This window comes from Hyperoodon ampullatus (genome assembly GCF_949752795.1).
Source record: "Hyperoodon ampullatus genome assembly, chromosome: 10".
Classification (NCBI taxonomy): domain Eukaryota; kingdom Metazoa; phylum Chordata; class Mammalia; order Artiodactyla; family Ziphiidae; genus Hyperoodon; species Hyperoodon ampullatus.
In genome coordinates, this window is record NC_136923.1 from 41,657,414 (window position 1) to 41,676,806 (window position 19,393).

A 19,393-nucleotide genomic window follows, 5' to 3' on the forward strand; every position below is an offset into this window, starting at 1 on the left:
GGCCATGCTGGTACTCTCCCAGGCACACAGGTTTAGCCAAGCCCCAGGACTGCAGGCCCTGGGGGGCCTGTCAGAGGGCAGGGGGGCAGGTGAAGCTGGTGAATAGGGGACTGATTTGGTGTCAGGAAACCCCCAAGTTCAGACCACTGTCACTTGCTAACTGTGTAGCCACAGACACCTCCTGCCTCACTTCTGGAAAAGCTTGTTTGCCCAGGGGCTGGAGAAATCAGCCACACATTTCCCTGGCACAGACAGAGGGTTCCGTAGATGACAGACCACAGGAGGCCTCCTGCTGGGAAAATGTTCCCAGGACTTCTGAGGCGCCAGCAGTCCTGAGAGGGCTCAGAAGAGGTAGTGGGGAAGAAAGAGGACCCACATCCCAGTCCCATCTGTCTAACCAGTTGGGGAGGCCACTTCTGCCTCCCCCAGGGCCTAGAAGCTCTGTCCCAGTGTCTCTGTCTTGCCTTTATTAAGCAGCAGCCCCCAGGAACTCTCTCTTTGCTACCCTGTGGAGTTAGCCAAGGGCCCGTCCTGCGGGCAGGCTGCTGTGTGTGGGAGTCGGGGTTTGATGAGCTGCTGAGCCAGGGAGGCCCCCAGTGAGCACTTGGTACAGCCAGCCCTGCCCAAGGAGACTGCGATAAGAGGAAAACAACACCACGGTCGCTGGTCAATCCCAGTGTGCCGTTCTGACTCCTTGTGGCCGCTCCCCTTTCAAAGAGGAGGTCGTGGGATCTGCTCTGGTAGATTTAAAAAACCCCTTGCAGGGACGAGGTATGTGAACTTCTCATGGCTGTCCAGGTGCATTGTGGCTTTCCCAGCCTTGCACACTGTCATGCGTGTTCCCTCAGCCCTTGCTGGCCACTCCTAGCCACTACCAGACCCTTGCCACCAGTAGCTGAGGCTCCAGGGCACGAAGGCTCTGAGGAGCAGGTGGGGCTTGGGGAACCAGTGGGTGACCACTGGCTTCCTCTTTTAGGAGTAGCTCTGGCCCTGGCTTGGAGTCACAGCTTGCCTTGTCTCAGATGCTGCGACCACTGCTGTATGACCCTATAAAAATGGTGCAGTCTCTTTGACCCCCGGTTCCCGTGACTGTCAAATGGAGATAATGCTGGAGAGACATCCAGTGAATGCTCTCTGTGCACCCCTGACCCCAGCTCTTGATGAGAACCTACAGTGCAGGTGGGGCTTTGGGAGAGCACCCAGCCCAGCTGCTAACTGGAAGATGAGGAGGCTGAGGCTCAGAGAAGGGAGCCTCTCACAATGAAGCTTCTGTTCCTGTGCTGTCCGCCTTCACCAGGTCATCTCCAGAGAGACCAGAGGAAAGTCAGGAAGTAGCCAGCTCCTATGGCTTCATCACATGCCAACCTGCAAGTGTGTAAGGTGAATGAGACTGTGTTATACCTTACTTCCTCACTGCTTGTTCTCTCTGCCCTTTAGGGAACTCAGGCTGCGGAACTATGTCCCAGAGGATGAGGACCTGAAGAAGAGAAGGGTGCCCCAGGCCAAGCCAATCGCAGGTAGGTGGGCTGCATCTCCACCTCTGCTCCATGGCACTGTTGGTTGCCTCCACCTTGACAGGTGTCACCCTCTCTTGGAGAATAACTGACAGTGCCAGGGCTGGAAGTTGGGCCTCCAGGACCCTCCATCACCACCTCGTGGCAGATGCACAACTAGAAGCAGTCTGGGCACTGAAGCGGCCTGTTGTGCCTGCTCTGCCCTGCTCACGCCCTGCCTTGGAGGCTTTCCAGGGACCTGTGAGGGAAGTGGCCACATCCTCTCAGAGGACTCTCCGGGCTGAGAAGTGGAAGTGGCCCTGGGGCCCTTGGACAGCAGGGGCAGGGTGATGGGTGCTGTGGGCCCTTGGAGGGTCAGAGTGAGAGACGCTGAAGATGGGCTGACCATCCAGGTCCTTGGAGAGTAGTGGGCAGGCAGACACCTGCCCAGCTTGGGGCGCGGCAGTGCCAGAGCACAAAGGATGGGCAGAGGTGTTCTCACTGGTGGGATGAAGGGCCTGGCCCAGAGGCTGCCCAGTCACACCACGGTGTGGGGAGCAGCACAGCAGCCAGAGCATCTGGCCAGCTGCAGCCTGTCCAGAGCCATCCACGCTGGAGATGCTGGGGTGCTTCTTATCATGCAGATCCCTGGCCCTGGCCATGTTTTTTATTCTTTGTTTTTATCAATTTTTAATTATATGAGTAATAAACTAATAGATACATTTATCTTATAAAAGAGTAAAGTGTTGCCCATTCAGCCACACTCCAGTCTGCCTCCCCATCTCCTTCGCCCCTGAGATTCACACACTTCCCAGGTGATCTGCTTCATGGTTTGGGCCTTGCCATGGTGAGGCAGTGGCATGGTGGGGAGAGTAAGGCAGGACAGGGACGGGGCACTGGTCCCATGTCTCAGGGTCAGCACTTGTGGCTGGAGGGAGGTGAGGCAGGGCAGAGGGGCCATGAGGAGACCCGGCACAATGGTGAGGGGGGGTTAGAGGAAGCCCGTGGAGCCCAAATTTGTTGTTCTTGACATCTGTCCCCACAGGGTCAGGGCCCTCCTGGTCAGGCCACCCAGAGGCCCGTTGTGCTGTTGGCAGCTGGGTGGAGCCGGGAGGTACACGTGGGCAGGACTCCTCAAGGTGGCTGCCCCCCTGGTCTTGGGAGCACAGATCTAAGAGTGGGACGGGAAGAAACGCCACCTGTGCCCTGGCCATTCCCAGGGCACGTCCTCAGAGCTCAGGAGCCCCAGGAGGGTATGGGAAAAGCCAGTCCTCAAGGCCCTTCCCAAAACCATACTTTGGATATATCCAGGCAACTGTCTCATTTCCCACCTGGGGATCCTGGGACTAAGAGAAGCACCCATGCTTCCTGGCTAGAGGTCTGGGCTCCGTCTACTCTAGCCTGCTGGCCCTCCTTCATCCCCGGATTGGCTTCATCCTGAGAAACCCAAGCCCTTCCTCCAGAGCTGCCTTTGCAGGATCTTCACCTCTAGGTAGTTAGGGGCCAAGGGGAGAGGCAGGGCAAGAAAGCCCAGACTCTCCCAGGGACCTGCAGCTGCGGTTTGCCATATCTGGGAGAGTGGTGGCCCCTTTCCGACCTGCCTCCGTTGTTGTCTTGCGCCCTCTAGTGGAAGAGAAGGTGAAGGAGCAGCTGGAAGCCGCCAAGCCAGAGCCCATCATTGAGGAAGTGGTGAGTGCCTGGGGGTGTCCCCGTCCTCCCTTGCTCCTTCTGTGGGTCCTTTTCTCCTTCCCACCTGCTCTCTTCACACATCCTTCCTTCTCGTCACTTCTTTATTCCCTTTCTACCTCCCTGTTTCCCCTCAGCCCCCTCCTTCCTCCTCCCTTTTCTCCCCTTTTCCTACCTCTGTCCTCTGTCTTCTACTTCCCTTGGGGCTAAGCCCTTCCAGCCCTGACATGCGTCTCCTCCCTCCCCAGGACCTGGCCAACCTCGCACCCCGGAAGCCTGATTGGTGAGTGTTGCCCATGTAGGACCAGTGCAGACTGACTGGGACACTCTTGGTGCTAGGCATGGGCTCTGGCTGGGCCTTTCCCAGCCTTGCAACGGGAGGCAGGCAGTGTAGACTTACAGCTACAGGAGATTATTAATGTCTGAAGTGAGTGCCGAGAAGGACGTAAGTGGAGGATGAGAGGGACATGACGGGGAATGACACCTAAGGGTGGGGAGGGGCTCGGGCAGAGGGGGCTCAGCAGTCCCCTCCAAAAGTCCCTTCTGAAAGGGTGAGGGCCCGCCCCACCTCAGAGAGCTCCGTTTGAACAAGGCTGACCGTTGCCCTCAGGGAGCCGTAGGGTAGAGGCAAGACGGTGGGAAGGGCAGATGAAGGTTTCTGCCCCAGTTCCGCCACCAGCTAGCTTCTTTCCCTTTGGCCTCAGCTCCCTCTGCAGTGCAATGGGAATGCTCATCCTTCCTTGTGCGCCTTTGACTGGGCAGAGAAAGAGGGTGAGAGAGGGCCGTGTGTTCGCTTTACCTTGGGCCAGAGGTACCAGCCATTTCCCTCTCACTTGCAGTTCTGTGTCAAGTACGGCACTAGCTGAAGGTGTTCTAATTTGATGAAACAAAAGCATGGGGCGCGTGTCCTTGGAAACCCAGAGCCAGGGGGAATAGGCTGTGTGTGCACTTCTGGAAGCTCCTGGTGGTGAGGGTGAATGTGTGGTCGAAGGAGGAGCAGGACCCCCAGCGGGCCGGGGCAAGTCACTCCCTGATGGAGACCAAGGGGAACAGACAAAGAGAGGACCCTAAGGACCATCTACCTTGTACACCTTGACTCGGTCCCCTGTGTTGGGTGGGTCTGCGGTGCTAGTCCCTGCCTCACTGGGACTGGCAAGGATGGCTGGTGCTGGGTTTTGGAGGACACAGAAAGAGAGAGGGAGGAGCATCCTGGCCTCAGGCACCCGAGTGTGATTCCTGATGCCGGAGGGGCTGTGGGAGGGGAAGGCCCCAAGGCTACACCAGGCCAGCCTTCAGCCTCCGGCTTCCTCCCACCTCCCTGCTCCAGGGACCTCAAGAGAGATGTAGCCAAGAAGCTGGAGAAGCTAGAAAAGCGGACCCAGAGGGCCATCGCCGAGCTGATCCGTAAGTGCGGGGCCTGGTAAGGCAGGGTTCCCTGCCCTCTGGGTGGTGGCGCAAGCACACGGCCCCTCTCCACTCCTCCTGTCTGCCGCCCTTCCAGGTGAGAGGCTGAAGGGCCAGGAGGACAACCTGGCCTCTGCAGTGGCGGCCACCACCGCCGAACAAGAGGCTGGTGACTCCGACTGAGGCACGCCCTATCCCCTCGCCGCCCGCCTTTCAGGCCTGTCCTATAGGAGGATGGTCTTGGGCAAGGGTAGGGGCTGGGCTTGCCATCACCTCCTGTTTGGCCTCAGAACAGTGACTCCCTGCCTAGCAGTCTGAACCCCACCCCTCCCCATGCTGTGAGGTCGGCTCCTTGTCTCCTGAGTGGTCCCCAGCGTGCTGAGTTGGGGCAGAGCCAGCAACAGCTCTGTGGGCTTGCTGTATCTCTACATATATGTTATTTTGAATTTTTTTAATGTCTGGAAATAGAAACAAGCAGACCCCTGTGTATGGCAGAAACCTCCTGAATATTTGGGATACTCTGGGTTTGGGCCCCAAGACAGGGCAGCTGCAGAGGTGATGTTTAATATGAGTAAGCCCTGTGTTGGGCTGAACGTGTTGAGGCTGGAGGGGTGGGGAAGGCCCAGGCCTGACCTTCTGGGTCGGGTTCTGGTCCAGTCCTTGGTCAGTTCTTGGTCCAGTCCTTGATCATCTCAAAATCCTTGGGTGACAGAGGTAGGCCTTACAGTAGTTTGTGGGATACCTTGGAGAGGCTCCCACTCTGGTCCTCTGTGGACCCCCTCGCAGTGAGAAGGAAACGACTGGGCCCATGAAGGGGGTGAGCTCTGCCTTGGCAAAGCCTTGACTCTGGGCCACCACAGATTCGGGGCCCCTGGCACTGCTCGTTCACATTCCACCCACAGCCCCAGCAGCCCGTCTCCCCACTTCACCGGCCAGAGCTAGACGCTGGCTTCCCTGGCACAGGGCGCCCGTATGGGGGAGGGTGGCCCATTCTGCTAAAGACTGGGGTATTGTAGCCTGGGTTTCGGGGGTGGTCTTGGACCCTGGGTCCCCAAGGTCCTGGCTTCAGGACCGTGAGCCTCCTCCATGGAGCTGACTCTCCACAATGACTGGCTGGCCACAAGTCTGACTCCAGGTACCTGTGACCATTTAGAGTTTCATCTCCTCCAGAATGATCACACTCTTAAGTTTCCTTCATGGTTTCCCCTTGAGCCTCCCACCCCTGCCCTGAGTCATCCCGGTGTGTTCCTCCCTCCGTGCCAGCTTCTAGAAACACAATGGCCCAGCTCTGGTGGACGGTGCTGAGGACTCAGGCGGTAGAGGTGGAGGGAGTGTGTGCACACAGACTGTCACTCATACAATAAAGTAAACGGTTTAACTTAAAATTATGCAACTCCTCTAAGAAGATAGTTCTTGGGAAGGGAGCAGAAACTGGCAGCTGTGAGTAAGGGCTGAAGTGGTAGGGGGCTGACTGCTGCGGTGAGCAGTGAGACAAGGCCAGGACTGATTCCCACAAGGGACAGGGATCAGACATGCCCCACTGGTGTCAGGACTGGAGCCAGGCTCCCTCTGCATAGCCAGGGTCTAGAGCTGGGCTTCCCTTCCTAGGAATAAAGGGTGAAAAGGTGCCCCCACCTCCTGGGATTGCAGTTGGAAGCAGGATGTTTGTCTGTGGCAGTGTAGGACTCAGACACCTGTGACTGGCAACTAGGCTCCCACTGAGCACCAGAGTAAGGATATCCCCACTGTATGAGAGCCCAGAGAGTTAATGAAAGGTTTGCTTCTGCATTTACAACCCTGTGTGCCCTATAGAACAACGGCCCTGCAGGGAGAGAGAAAAGCAAAAACTATCACCCATGAGGGACACTCAAACATTATAAAATGCATGAGAAAATCCAGTGCCGTAAAGAATGGCCAGCAGCCCAACAAGTGGGAGAATTTCTACTTGAAGAAAGTAAAACGATAATATCCTAACAGGCTTTAAAATGAGCATTTGTTTTATCACCAGTGAGATCAAAGAGGGACTGACCCCCCTCCCACACACAACTCAAGAACAGGGATTTGGTATAAGAAACAACTGATTAGAAATCTTGGAAATAAAGAATGTTTATTTATTTATTTTTTAAATTTATTTATTTATTTATTTATTTATTTATGGCTGCGTTGGGTCTTCATTGCTGCGTGCGGGCTTTCTCTCGCGGAGAGCGGGGGCTACTCTTCGTTGCGGTGCACGTGCTTCTCATGTGGTGGCTTCTCGTGTTGCAAAGCACAGGCCCTAGAGTGCTTGGGCTTCAGTAGTTGTGGCATGCGGGCTCAGTAGTTGTGGCTTGTGGGCTCTATAGCGCAGGCTCAGTAGTTGTGGTGCACGGGCTTAGTTGCTCCGCGGCTTGTGGCATCTTCCCGGACCAGGGCTCGAACCCGTGTCCCCTGCATTGGCAGGTGGATTCTTAACTGCTGAGCCACCGGGAAGCCCAAGAATGTTTATTAAAATAAGAAACTCACTGGAGGAGCTAAATGATAACTTATAGTCAAAGAAGGGATTAATAAATTGGAAATAAAGTTGAAGATCCAAAAGGTGGCAGAGAGAGAGAAAGAAGGAGAGAGAGGGGATAGGTTGAGAACCCTGACGTACTGGTAGCTGTCCTTTAGCTGATAGGAATTCGTTCGGGAAAAGAAAACTGGAGAAAAAAGGTACTTGAAGAAGGAGTAGCAGTCACTTCTGTTTCTGGCATCTTGGTAGGATGGTTGCCTGAACTGATCTTCCCTTGGAAAACAGCTAAAAATACTAGGTAAATAAATATTGACAAATGCTTTTTAAATGCATCAATGATCTGGCAAGAAAGGAAGGGATACTCAGGCCAAAAGGTAAGAGAAGCGGCAGAATGCTGAAGCCTGACCTTTGCCCTGAAGGTATTTGACAAGCCAGGTGAAATCGAGCCTTGGTTTTGGAGGCCCTCAGTGCCTGGTGGGGCCCCAAAGGGCAGCACCCTCTGTGAACTAATAATCAGTCTGTACTCTTGGCATCCCAAGGGGAACTTGAACCCTGCGAATTACTGGAGTAGAATAAAGTCTCCCTTGAGAACTGAGGCAGCCCTCCCTCATGTGGGTTTGCACACGAGAAACCTCAGGGCAAGATTTACAGTGGTCCCAGAATGTGGTGGTCTCAGACACTTGATAGAAGGAAATGCAGATCCGACCTGAATGAATCTTTATTCATCTTAGTCCTCAAAGAATCCCCACCAATAAAGTTCCAAGAAAGAGGAATAGCTTACAGAAAAGTTCGCCAGATATACTAGGCAACAAAGCACTCAGAGCAAAGGACATCAGAAAGAACATGGTAGCATGAGAGTTGCAAAGACTTCAGACATTAGAATTATCAGTCAGATAATTTCAATGTTTAAAAATGATTTAAGAACTAAAAGAGAAGCTTGAAAACCAGAATAGATTTGCAGAAGAACCAAAGTGATGCTCTAGAAGTAAAAATTATTATGGCAATTTAAAACCTTGTATCTGTGAATTAGAGCCAAAGAGACAATTTGTGAATAGGAAGCTAGATCTGAAGAGGTTATCCAGAATGCAGCCAGTGTGATAAACAGGTCAGTAATGTAAAACAAGAGGCTAAGAGATATGAAGGATAGAGTGAGAAGATCCAACTTGTGGTTAGAGTTCCAGGGGGAAAAAAAGGCAAAAATGGGGCAAAGGTAATTTTTTTTTTTAAATGACTGAACTTTTCAAAACCACCAGTCCACAGATTCGAGGTCAACAGTTCTCAAGCTGGGCAACCAAAAGACATCTGCAGTCAAATGTTCTGTCTCTTGTTATGGGTGGTGATTCATTAGGTATGTTCACTTTACGAATATTCATTGAGCTTTACATATATGTTTTGTGCACTTTTTGTATGTTCATTACAGCTCAATAAGCAAGTTTGCCTCAAGTTTTTTTCACACTTCGTATTAATTATAAATTGCTGCATACAAATTACCCCAAATCTCTGTGGCGTAAAACAACAAATCGTTATTATCTGACAGTTTCTGTGGATCAGGAATTCAGGAGTGGCTTAGCAGAGTAGTTCTAGCTTGAGGTCTCTTTGAAGTAGCCGTCAAGATGTCCTCCAGGGCAGCAGCATCGCAAGGCTCGACTGGGGCTGGAGGATCTGCTTCAGGACCGTTTCCACTCGCAGGGCTCACAGGAATGCTTAGAGAAGCATTACATACACACAGTTCTTGCCGCGTGCACCTCTCCATAAGGCTTGCATGAGTGTTCACGTGTGGTAGCAGCTGGCTTTCCCCAGAATGAGCGATCCCAGAGAGGAAGCAGGAGGAAGTTTTAGGGTCTTTTATGACCAGGTCTTGGAAGTGATATTCTGCCACAGTCTATTTGTTAGAAGCAAGTCACTGCGTCCAGCCCACACTCAAAGGGAGAAGAATTAGGTTCCACCTCGAGGTGGAGTCTAAGAATTTGTGGACGTATTTTAAAACCAGTACATACCTGGACACATTGTAATAAATTGTCAGAACAAAAAGACCAAGAAACAATCTTAAAATTAGAGAAGATTATATTTTCTTTCAAAGAGCAAGCCCACAGCAAATGTCTCAAACACAGCCGGTGTTAACTGGAATGGTACCATCTGGCATCAGTGTTAACTGGACAAAAGGTAATTGTCAACTTGAAATTCTATACGCAGAGAAAATATGTTACAAGTACAAAATATTTTTAGACAAACAAAATCAGAGGTTTTGTCACCAGCAGACTCTTTTAAAAAAATATATCTTGAGGTAATGAAAATATTCTAAAATGGATTATGGTGATGGTTGTACAAGTCTGTGAATATGCTAAAAGCCATTGAATTGTACATTTAAATGGGTGAATTGTATGAGGTATATATTATACTCAATAAAGCTGTTTTTTAAAAAAAGAAATAAGCATTCTCCTTAAAAAAAAAAAAAAAAAAGACTGAATGTCTTTTTTTGAATGAATGTCTTCAGACTGAATCCCAGATGGAAGATCTGAGATGTAAGAAGGAATGAAGAGAAAGAAAGTGTAAATTTAAGTACACATTAACCTTATAAAACAAATACGTGTTGTGAAGTAAAAGTAAAACAAGAGCTACTTAGAGTACATAACAACAATAATAGTAAGTCCTGAGGTGAGAGGTGAGTGGAATTACAGCCATCTACCAAGCTCACTCAGGAAGAGAGCAAAGACTCTGGTGTACAGACAGGCTGACATTTCTAGTATAACGCTAAAAATAGAAATAGAGTGATAGAATGTACCCCTTCTTTTTTTTTTTTTTTTTGCTTCACCATGCAGCATGCGGGATCTTAGTTCCCTGACCAGGGATCAAAACCCTGCCCCCTGCATTGGGAGCGCAGAGTATTAACCTCTGGACCGCCAGGGAAGTCCCTAGTACCTCTTCCAAAGAAATTAAGAAGAAAAAAAAAATGGACTGAGAAAAATAAATTATCCAAAAGAAGGCAAAGAGAGAAAAAGGTGGGACAGATAAATCCAAATATGTCATTAATTACTATTAAAGTACCTGTTCGCTTTTTTAAAAAAAACTCGGTCTGATGTCATTTAAAAAAGGAAACCTAAACACAGTCTTTCAAACAGATTGAAAGGGATTAGAAAAGCTCTGTCATGCTCAAAATCAACAGAAGGAAGCTCAGGTAGCTGGGATGATGCCAGACAAGGGAGACTTTCAGACAGAAGGGTTACTAGCTACCCTGGTGTGCTGTGGAGCAGCGGGCCTCCCACCTGCCACATGTGGGAATGCTGGTTGGTAAGACCACTTTTGAAAAAGTTGAACTGGTGCACAGCCAGTGACCAGCAATTCCACTATTAGTGTCCTAGAGCACTGTTGCACAGGAGTACCAGGAGACAGGGACGGGAACCCTAATAGAAGCAATGTTCATAATAGCACACATACACACAGTAAAACACAATGAGTTATTGTTTTGACAGTGGAATACTCTATAGCAAGGAAATGAGCTATAGCCCCGTGTAAGATTGTGAATACATCTCAAAAGAAGCAAGTCAGACTTCCCTGGTGGCACAGTGGTTAAGAATCCACCTGCCAATGCATGGGACACGGGTTTGAACCCTGGTCCCAGAAGATACCACATGCCACGGAGCAACTAAGCCCGTGCGCCACAACTACCGAGCCTGCGCTCTAGAGCCCGCGAGCCACAACTGCTGAGCCCACGTACCACAACTACTGAAGCCCACGCACCTAGAGCCCACGCTCCACAACAAGAGAAGCTACCGCAGTGAGATGCCTGCGCACCACGACGAAGAGTAGCCCCCGCTCACCACAACTAGAGAAAGCCCGCATGCAGCAACGAAGACCCAACGCAGCCAAAAATAAATAATTTTTTTTTAAAAAAAGAAGCAGGTCACGGAAGAAAAGAAGTATGAGACGTTTGTGTGATGTTCCAACACAGGCAGAGTAGAACAATATAGTCTCTTAAGGATACACACATGGGTGGTAAAGTCGGCACAGAAGAGCAAGGCAATGATCCTCATCATCAGGCTTGTGGTTAGCTCTGGGAAGGGGCCTTTTGAGGTGTTGATAATGTTCTTTTTCTTGGCTTAAGTGGTGGGAATTCATTTTATTCTTTATCTATTCATTTTATACATTGTTTTGGTTGTATATACTGTATTTCACACACTTTTAAAAGAAATTTCCAGAATTCACAACCTAAATTACTCGATAAGTATGAAGTGGAATTTTTTTAATGGCCTCCTCTGCAGTTTCACTACAATGGTTAAGATTAGGACATTGAGGGGAAAGAGGAAAATCCAACAAGCTACAGGAGGAAGAGAAAAAAAACAACAACGGAACGATTGCCTACTAATGAATGAGTTCCACTTTTCATCAATCAATGGTAGATAGTAGAAGACAAATTTTTCCTAAGTGCTGAGGAAACATAAATGTCAGTCTGCTCAATAATAAATAATAAGGGCAAGATAGACATTTTCAGGCTTATGACACTAAGTGTTTACTCTGCACTGATCTTTGCTGAAAGAACTACTAAAGGATGCTCCATAGCAGGAGGAGCAGGATGGGGGCAGGGAGAAGGATATGGGAATCGGGATGACATTTGGCAGATGCTCACCTACAGGATTTTAAACGAGGAGGGGTTTTTTCTTGTGTTATGTCTAAGGTGGTACAGTGACTCCTTGAGACCACCAAGGACGTGAGTCCCTTCCGTGTCCTCAGCTGCCGTCCTTAGCTCTCTTGGGAGCCTTCCCCCCGCCGGCCCCCACCCCCGACCTCCCAGGTTCGAGCTACAGGCAGGAGGGGGAAGGGCAAAGGGCAAGCCAGCTGAAGAAACAATGGCTTCAAGCCCCATCCCCCATGATTTCCTTCACACCTGATCAGCCATTACTGTGTCAGATCCAACCCTAACTGCAGACATGTGGGGAGTAAGGGTATTTTGAGCTGGGCACATTGCCACCATGATTGAAATTGAGGTTCCATGAGGAAGAAGGGTAGAAAGAGTACCGGGAAGGCAGCCAGCAGTGCCTGCCACAGGATGCAGGAAGAAGTGGTGAGCAAAGAAACTGGTAAACATTGCAGAAATCAGTAATTGACTAACAAGAAATAAAGACTGACGAAGAAAGAGGAGACAGGGACTTCCCTGGTGGTGCAGTGGTTAAGAATCCTCCTGCCAATGCAGGGGACATGGGTTCAACCCCTGGTCCGGGAAGATCCCACATGCTACGGAGCAACTAAGCCCGTGCGCCACAACTACTGAGCCCGTGCTCTAGCACCCGCGAGCCACAACTACTGAGCCCACGTACCGCAACTACTGAAGCCCGCACGCCTAGAGCCCGTGCTCCGCAACAAGAGAAACCACCGCAACGAGAAGCCTGTGCACCGCAATGCAGAGTAGCCCCCGCTCACCACAACTAGAGAAAGCCCACGCGTAGCAACGAAGACCCAATGCAGCCAAAAATAAATTAAAAAAAAAAGAGGAGACACACATTAGGCATATTAGGAATGAAATAAGGCTATCACTACAGACCCCATGGACATCAAAAGGACAATAAAGGGGTACTGTAAATAACTACCCACATTTTGACAAGTTGATGAAATGGACCAATTCCTTGAAAAGTGCAAACTGCCATAACTCACCCCAAATGAAAAAGATAAGTTGCATAGCTCTGTAACTATTAAGGATATTGAATTCATAATTTTTAAACCCCTGAAAAAGAAATCTCCAAGCTCAGGTGGTTTTACTGGGAATTGATACACAGGTTTAATGCAATTCATATCAAAATCTCAATAAGATTTTCATATATAGACAAGATTATTCTAAAATGTATCAGGAAAGTTACAAGAACTTGAACAGCTTAAACAATTTTTAACTAGAAGAATAAAGCAGGAGGAATCAATCTACCCATTTCAAGACTTACTATACAGCTACAGTAATCAAGATGGTGGTATTGGTGGAAAAGTAGGCACATAGACCAATGGAAGAATACAGAGAACTCAGAAGTAGCCCCACATAGGTATGGCTCACTAATTTGTGGCAAAGGTGCAAAATAAGCTCAATGGAGGAAGGATAGTCTTTAGTAAATTGTGCTGGAGTGATTGGATATCCATCCAAAGGCCCCAAAAAGGAACCCCAACCTACACTTCAGACCTATACAAAAATTAAAGTGGATTATAGGAGAAAACCTTCAGGACCTAGAGCTTGGTGAAGAGTGTTCTTAGACATGAGAAAGCACAATTCATGAAGAAAAAAATGGGCAAATTTGACAACCAAAATGATAAGCTTTTGCTCCAACAAAGACCCTGTTAAAAGGATGAAGAGAAAAGCTACTGACTAAGAAAATACTTGCAAACCCCATATCTGATAAAGGACTTCTACCTAGAATAATACTGTGCTCTCCATTGGAGGGACAGGCCCCAGCAACAGACTCTCAGGCCCCAGCAGCTCCTTTGTCATAGGGCTGAAGAAATGGGCCAAGTGGCAGTGCCCAGCTCTGTGGATGGAGCCCTGGTGTGCCCATTGCTACCCGGTTCACCAGGCACTCCTCCAGGACAGCCCTGACCTCCCAACGCTCCAGGCCCCTCCTCCTGCTTGAAATCCTCGAGGACATCTGGCCTCTGGGTCATCTCAGGAGAGGTGTCAGGCTTGAAATGTTTGGCAACAGCATGGATACCCCGTTGCCAAGCAGAGGACAGGAGTACAGGGCCTGCTGGCCCAGAGGCTCACGCTTGATGCCTCTGAGTAAGAGGGCAGGCAGCACGAGGGCTGGGAGGAAGTCATACCTGGGATTGCAGGGACTGGACCCTAGAGGCCAGGTGGACATCCGGGCTGGTATAGGGCCTGTAACACAGTGAGGAATGGCAGACACAGGGTCACAGAGAGGCACAGCCCCTAAAGTTACAAGGGAAAATTCTGTCTAGCCCAGTGGGCTGCAGGTGAATTGTGTGAAGGTGACCAGTTTGGGCACATCAAGCCCCCTGGACTCTACCTGTGCATCCTCAAGCCCCAGGCATCGTCCAGGCCAAGTCCCCTGTTGGGGTTTCATGCTGCTCTTCCCCACCACTGGGCTTCAGTGTGTGAGACTCCTGCTCACCTTCAGGTGACCTCTCCATGGGGCTCTGAGCTGCATCTGGGGCCTGCTGCAGCACCCTTACAGGAGCTGGGGATTCAGGCATTAATTCATCCTGTTTCCTGAGTATCTACCTTGTGCTGGACACTGTTCCAGGGGCTAAGGATGCAGCTGTAAACCTGATGTTGCCCTGCTCTCCGGGAGCTGACCTTCCAAGTGGTCTCAGGATCTGTGCTAGGAGCCACGTTCCTTCCCTCAGACGAGTCTAAAAGACTTCGCTTTCCCCAAACCATCTCACTGGGCATCACAGTGGGGTGAAGTGAGTGGTGGGGATCTAGGGCCAAGAGCCCAGCGATTCTATTCAGCCAGCAGACCTTTATGGATAAGAATTTCCGTGTAGCCTTTATTTCCCCCCGTTGCCCTCACACGACCACTGGGGGGCAGCAGAAGACACTGACCCAGGGCCCCTGCAGGGGAGTGTGGGTCAGCATAGCCTGCTTTCCCTGCTGATGAAGTGGATCTTCTGTAAGGAACCTCACCCCACCAGATGAAGCACCCCATCCTTTCCCGTGGGGCCTGTGTCATTTAAGGGGCTGATATCAGAGGTGATCCCAGGAGTGGGGCTCAGTCAGCCTGAAACCCAGAACAGTGGTGGCCATGTCCTGGGGAGCAACAGAACCCTCCACTCCGCCCCCCCGACACCAGCCTTCCGCAGGTTCCAGGCACCAGGCACTTTCGGGTGTGTGGGCTCCAAGTGGAGTGTATTGCGTACCCTCCCAACCCTGTGGGGAGCACCGACCCTGCCAGGTCACAGGCAGCCTCATCCCTCCCGGGGGAGGGTCTACGTATGTGTGAGACATGTGTGGACAGAATACTCAGGGATGTGGACCCACTGTAGCCTGGCTGGGAAAGGGGCCCCACCTGGAGAGTCAGGTCCCCTTAGCCCCTGGGCCAGGTCTGACATGGCATCCCCTGGGCCTGTCCTGAGCATCTGTTGCTCAGAGCCAAGCTGCGAAGATGCCTAGATCCAGGGGCCATCCAGGTGGTGTAGGGGACTCACCCACTGGATGGGCAGAAGTGGGTATCCATAGAGCACAGTGGTTGAGCATGCTGGGTTCTAGGGCTGCTTCCCTCCCTGCCTTAGGCCTGGACTCAGGGCCTCTGGCAGCTGTGGGCTGGGCAGGGTTGTCCAGCCTATTTCCCGGCCAGCCTGCCCTTTCTCTATGTATTTACTGGTTTTCTTAAAATGTTCCCATTACTCAGGCCTCCGGTCGGCACTGAGACAGAAATAAATCCCACAAGGCGGCCCAGCCGGAAGCCCGGAATCCGATTCCCCCCTCAAAGACCGAAAGAAGCTCCTGTGCAGAGCATGCTCAGACCGCAGTGGCTCACACACTCCACATGGCCACAAATATGTCCACGCAAACCCCATGCACACATACCTGCAAACGCATGCATTCACATACCTAAACCTCCACACGCACAGATGCCCTACACACATGCAGGCACTCACATGTCCTGCACACTCACATTTGCCTAATGCACACATGCACACATTCACACATGCGCTCAGCCCACTGACACAGATTGACCTCATATGCACACACGCATTCACGTGTACACGCTCCGCATTGCAAAATGGATTTATGCACACACACATACACTCATACATCCTCCCCCCTACATACACACACACGAACTCGCCCCATACACTCGTGCACACACTCCCTGGCAACCAGGCTTACACTCGGTCATGACCACACACTCTGGGATCACAAACTCAGTCATCCTCAAGGTGCTGCTGGGCGAGAAAAGTGGTGAGGCTGTGGAGGGTGGGAGGATGAGGCAGCCCCTGAGCAGCTCTGGAGGAGAGTGGCCTCATGGGAACGCAGGCCTGAGGCTGCCAGGGCTTCTGAATTTTTAAAAGAAACTGAAAAGCTGAATTTTTATGTGAAATATCCTGATTTTTAAATGTTGGCTCAAGATGTTGAAAATACTATGAGGGCCAAACCAAACATGTCTCTGGGCCAGATTCCACCCACAGGCGGCGTTCTCAGACCACGGGTCCACACAGACACACACACACACAAATAGACACACACATATACACAGACATACCAATAAATACAAACAGACACATTGGTACACACAATACAGTCATGCACACAGACACACCAAAAGACACACATGCAAATGGACACACAGATACATATTACAAACATGAGCACATCTACAAACACACAGACACAGGATACAAATAGAACTACAAACTGACAGTACAGATAGACACAACAGATACATATAACTAGGCACATATACAAACAAACACGTAGACAAACACACGCAAATGCAAATAAGCATATATACAAACACGTACACATAACAACAGACACACAACACACCTCTCTATCTCACTGGTGGGGGTGAGCTTGTTGGGGGCAAGTAGCCTGACAGTTTTGCCTCTGGTCAGGGCCAGGACGTGGTTCACACCAAGGCTGTCCCCTGACTTATACGTGCTGCAGCAGGAAAAGGGTGCTGGGGCAGAGGCCCCCAAGGAGGGCTGACTGGAGAGCACAGCGTGGGGAGTGGAGAGGAGCAGGTGGAGGGAGGGCCTCGTGCACCAGGGCCTGGGAGTCTGGAGCCACAGGTACTGAAGCTCTGAGAAGGGAGCTTGCAGTGGTCACAAGCCCAGCGTCCCATGCCCAGAACCCCATCCTCCCACCCTGGCCTCGTCCCCTCCTCCTCACCATTGGGAAGCAAAGCCAACAGGAGCCTCATGGGGCTGTCCATCAACAGAGTCCCCTACCAGAACCGCTGGCCGTGTCCGCACCCTGCAGTCTGAGAACTGGGACTGAGAACCATCAGGCCTTCCAGTCAGGAAGCCTTTGGGGGCGTTGAAACTCTCCTTTCTACCCCGCTAAAACAGATGCTGCAGGTGTCAGGGGCATAATTAATTCAGGCACACAAAGGGCCCCACCTCCCCTCCCTTCACGCACAGATGGAAGGCTAAGGCCCCAAGGGATGGTTTTAGGCCTGGGATACAATTTTCTGCCTCCCAGACCCTGGCCCCTTTCCTGACCCCCAGCCTTTGGATGGGGAGGAGATGCACAGAATCCACACCCACCCTCTTGGCCTCCACTGCCTTCATGACCGGGATGCCGAAGAAGGAGGGAGCCTCTCACCTGGGGATGTCCTGGCCTTCAGTGCTGAGGGCCCCAGGTCTGCCCAAGGGAAAGATAAGGTCCTTGTCCAGGCAGCCAAAAGCTAGCCTGGGGGCCCACCAGGGAGCAGGTTGGGGTACTGAGACCACACAGGCCAAGAGACCTAGACAGGAGCCCGACCTCAGAAGTGAAGCTGAGGCTCAGAGAGGGAAGGCAGCTTGCCCTGGATCACACAGTGAACTCGGGAAGCCAGCCAGGGCCCAGACCCCTGTCTGGCTCTAGAGTCCCCTACGCTGCCCAAGAGGAGGCTCTTCTGCCCCAGGCAAGGCTTGTTTCAGTTGGCCGTGGGAGCCTCAGGCTGGGATCATTCTGGAGCTGGCTGAGGAGACAACAGGGTTATAGCTGAACACAGTCCAGCCTGTGTGTCCCAGTGCTCAGTGAGAGCCACTGACCAGCACCCTCTGACCGGGTCCCCACAGCCAGACCTCACTTCTAAAAATGAAGGCAGAGCCAGGACCCTATTAGAACCCCTGATGGATGGTTGGTCCTTGTCCCCTCAAGCACCCTCAGAGCGCTGCTTTTTCCCCTCAGAGCCCCTCAGGAAGTCCATGCCCACAAGCGCCCTCCATGTAGGGCTGTGTCCCCGCGGTGTTTCCCACCCCAACGGCTCCATGTCCCTTCATGTGCCCGCAGGGAAGGATGGTGTCTCTTCACACCACACAGGGCAGGTCTTGCCCCTCACATGCCGTTGGAGCAGAGCTGAGTCCGCTCAGACTCCCCGTGGAGGTCCATGTCCCTCACGTGCCCTCAGGGAAGGATTGTGTCTCCTCAGACCACACAAGGCAAGTCTTCTCCCCTCTTGCGCCCTCGGAGCAGAGCTGTGTCCCTTCAGACCCCCTCAGGAGGTCCAGCGTCCCCTCACGTGCCCTCAGAGAAAGATTGTATGTCCTCACACCCCACAGGGCAGGTCTTGTCGCCTCACGTGCCCTTGGAGCAGAGATGTTTCCCCTCAGACCCTCTGAGAAGGTCCATCTCCCCTCACATGTCCTCGGAGCTGAGCTGTGTCCCCTCAAACCCCCTAGGGAGGTTCGTGTCCCCTCACAAACAGACCAGAGCTGTGGCCCCTCAGACCCACTCAGGACGTCCAATGTCACCTCACACGCCCTCGGGCAGAGCTGTGTCCCCTCAACCCCTCAGGAGGTCCAATGTCCCCTGAGGCGCCCTCAGAACAAAGCTGTATCCCTTCAGACCCCCTCAGGAGATTCAATGCACCCTCACACGCCCTCGGAGCAGAACTGTGTCCCATCAGACCCCGTGAGGAAGTTCAGTGTCCCCTCAAACGCCCCCAGAGCACGGTGTTTCTCCTCAGAACCCCTCAGGATGTTCAGTGTCACTTCACGTGCCCTAGGAGCAGAATGTGTCCCCACACACCCCCATGGAAGGTCCAATGTCCCCTTATGTGCTCAGGGAAGGATTGTGTCTCCTCAGACCACACAGGACAGGTGTTGTCCCCTCATGCGCCCTTGGAGCAGTGCTGAGTCCCCTAGACCCCCTCAGGAGATTCAGTGTCCCCTCAGGTGCCCTCAGAGCAGAGATGTGTCCCTGAAACCCCCTCAGGAGGCCCAATGTCCCCTCACGTGCCCTCAGAGCAGAGCTGTTTCCCCTCAGACTCCCTCAGGAGGTCCATGTCCACTCACATGCCCTCGGAGCAGAGATGTGTCCCCTCAGACCCACTCGGGAGGTTCATGTCCCCTCACCAACAGAGCAGAGCTGTGTCCCCTCGACTCCTCGGGTTGTTCAATGTCCCCTCGCGCTCCCTCGGAGCAGAGCTGTGTCCCCTCAGACCCAAGCACGAAGTCCAATGTCCCCTCACATGCCTGCAGAGCAGACCTGTTTTACCTCAGACCCCCTCAGGAGGTCCAGAATCCCCTCACACGCCCTCAGAACAAAGCTGTGTCCCCTCTAATCCCCTCAGGTGGTTCAATGTCCCCTTACATGCCCTTGAAGCAGAGCTGTGTGCCCTGAGACCCCCACAGAGGGTCCATGTCCCCTCGCGTGCCCTCAGGGAAGGATTCTGTCTCC

General features: G+C 51.9%; 1 protein-coding gene across 1 annotated transcript in view; it reads left to right on the forward strand.

The window, feature by feature from the left end:
- The window catches only part of CCDC12 (coiled-coil domain containing 12), a gene marked incomplete at its 5' end in the record, with an annotated part of 46,668 nt that extends 41,641 nt beyond the window's left edge, over window positions 1-5,027 (forward strand). The window contains 5 exons of the mRNA XM_079713866.1: window positions 1,438-1,517; window positions 3,121-3,182; window positions 3,428-3,462; window positions 4,507-4,583; window positions 4,681-5,027. Coding sequence (XP_079569992.1) covers window positions 1,438-1,517; window positions 3,121-3,182; window positions 3,428-3,462; window positions 4,507-4,583; window positions 4,681-4,766 — 340 coding nt within the window. The 3' untranslated portion in view covers window positions 4,767-5,027. The remainder of the gene's footprint in view (window positions 1-1,437; window positions 1,518-3,120; window positions 3,183-3,427; window positions 3,463-4,506; window positions 4,584-4,680) is intronic.
- Window positions 5,028-19,393: the final 14,366 nt, after the last annotated feature.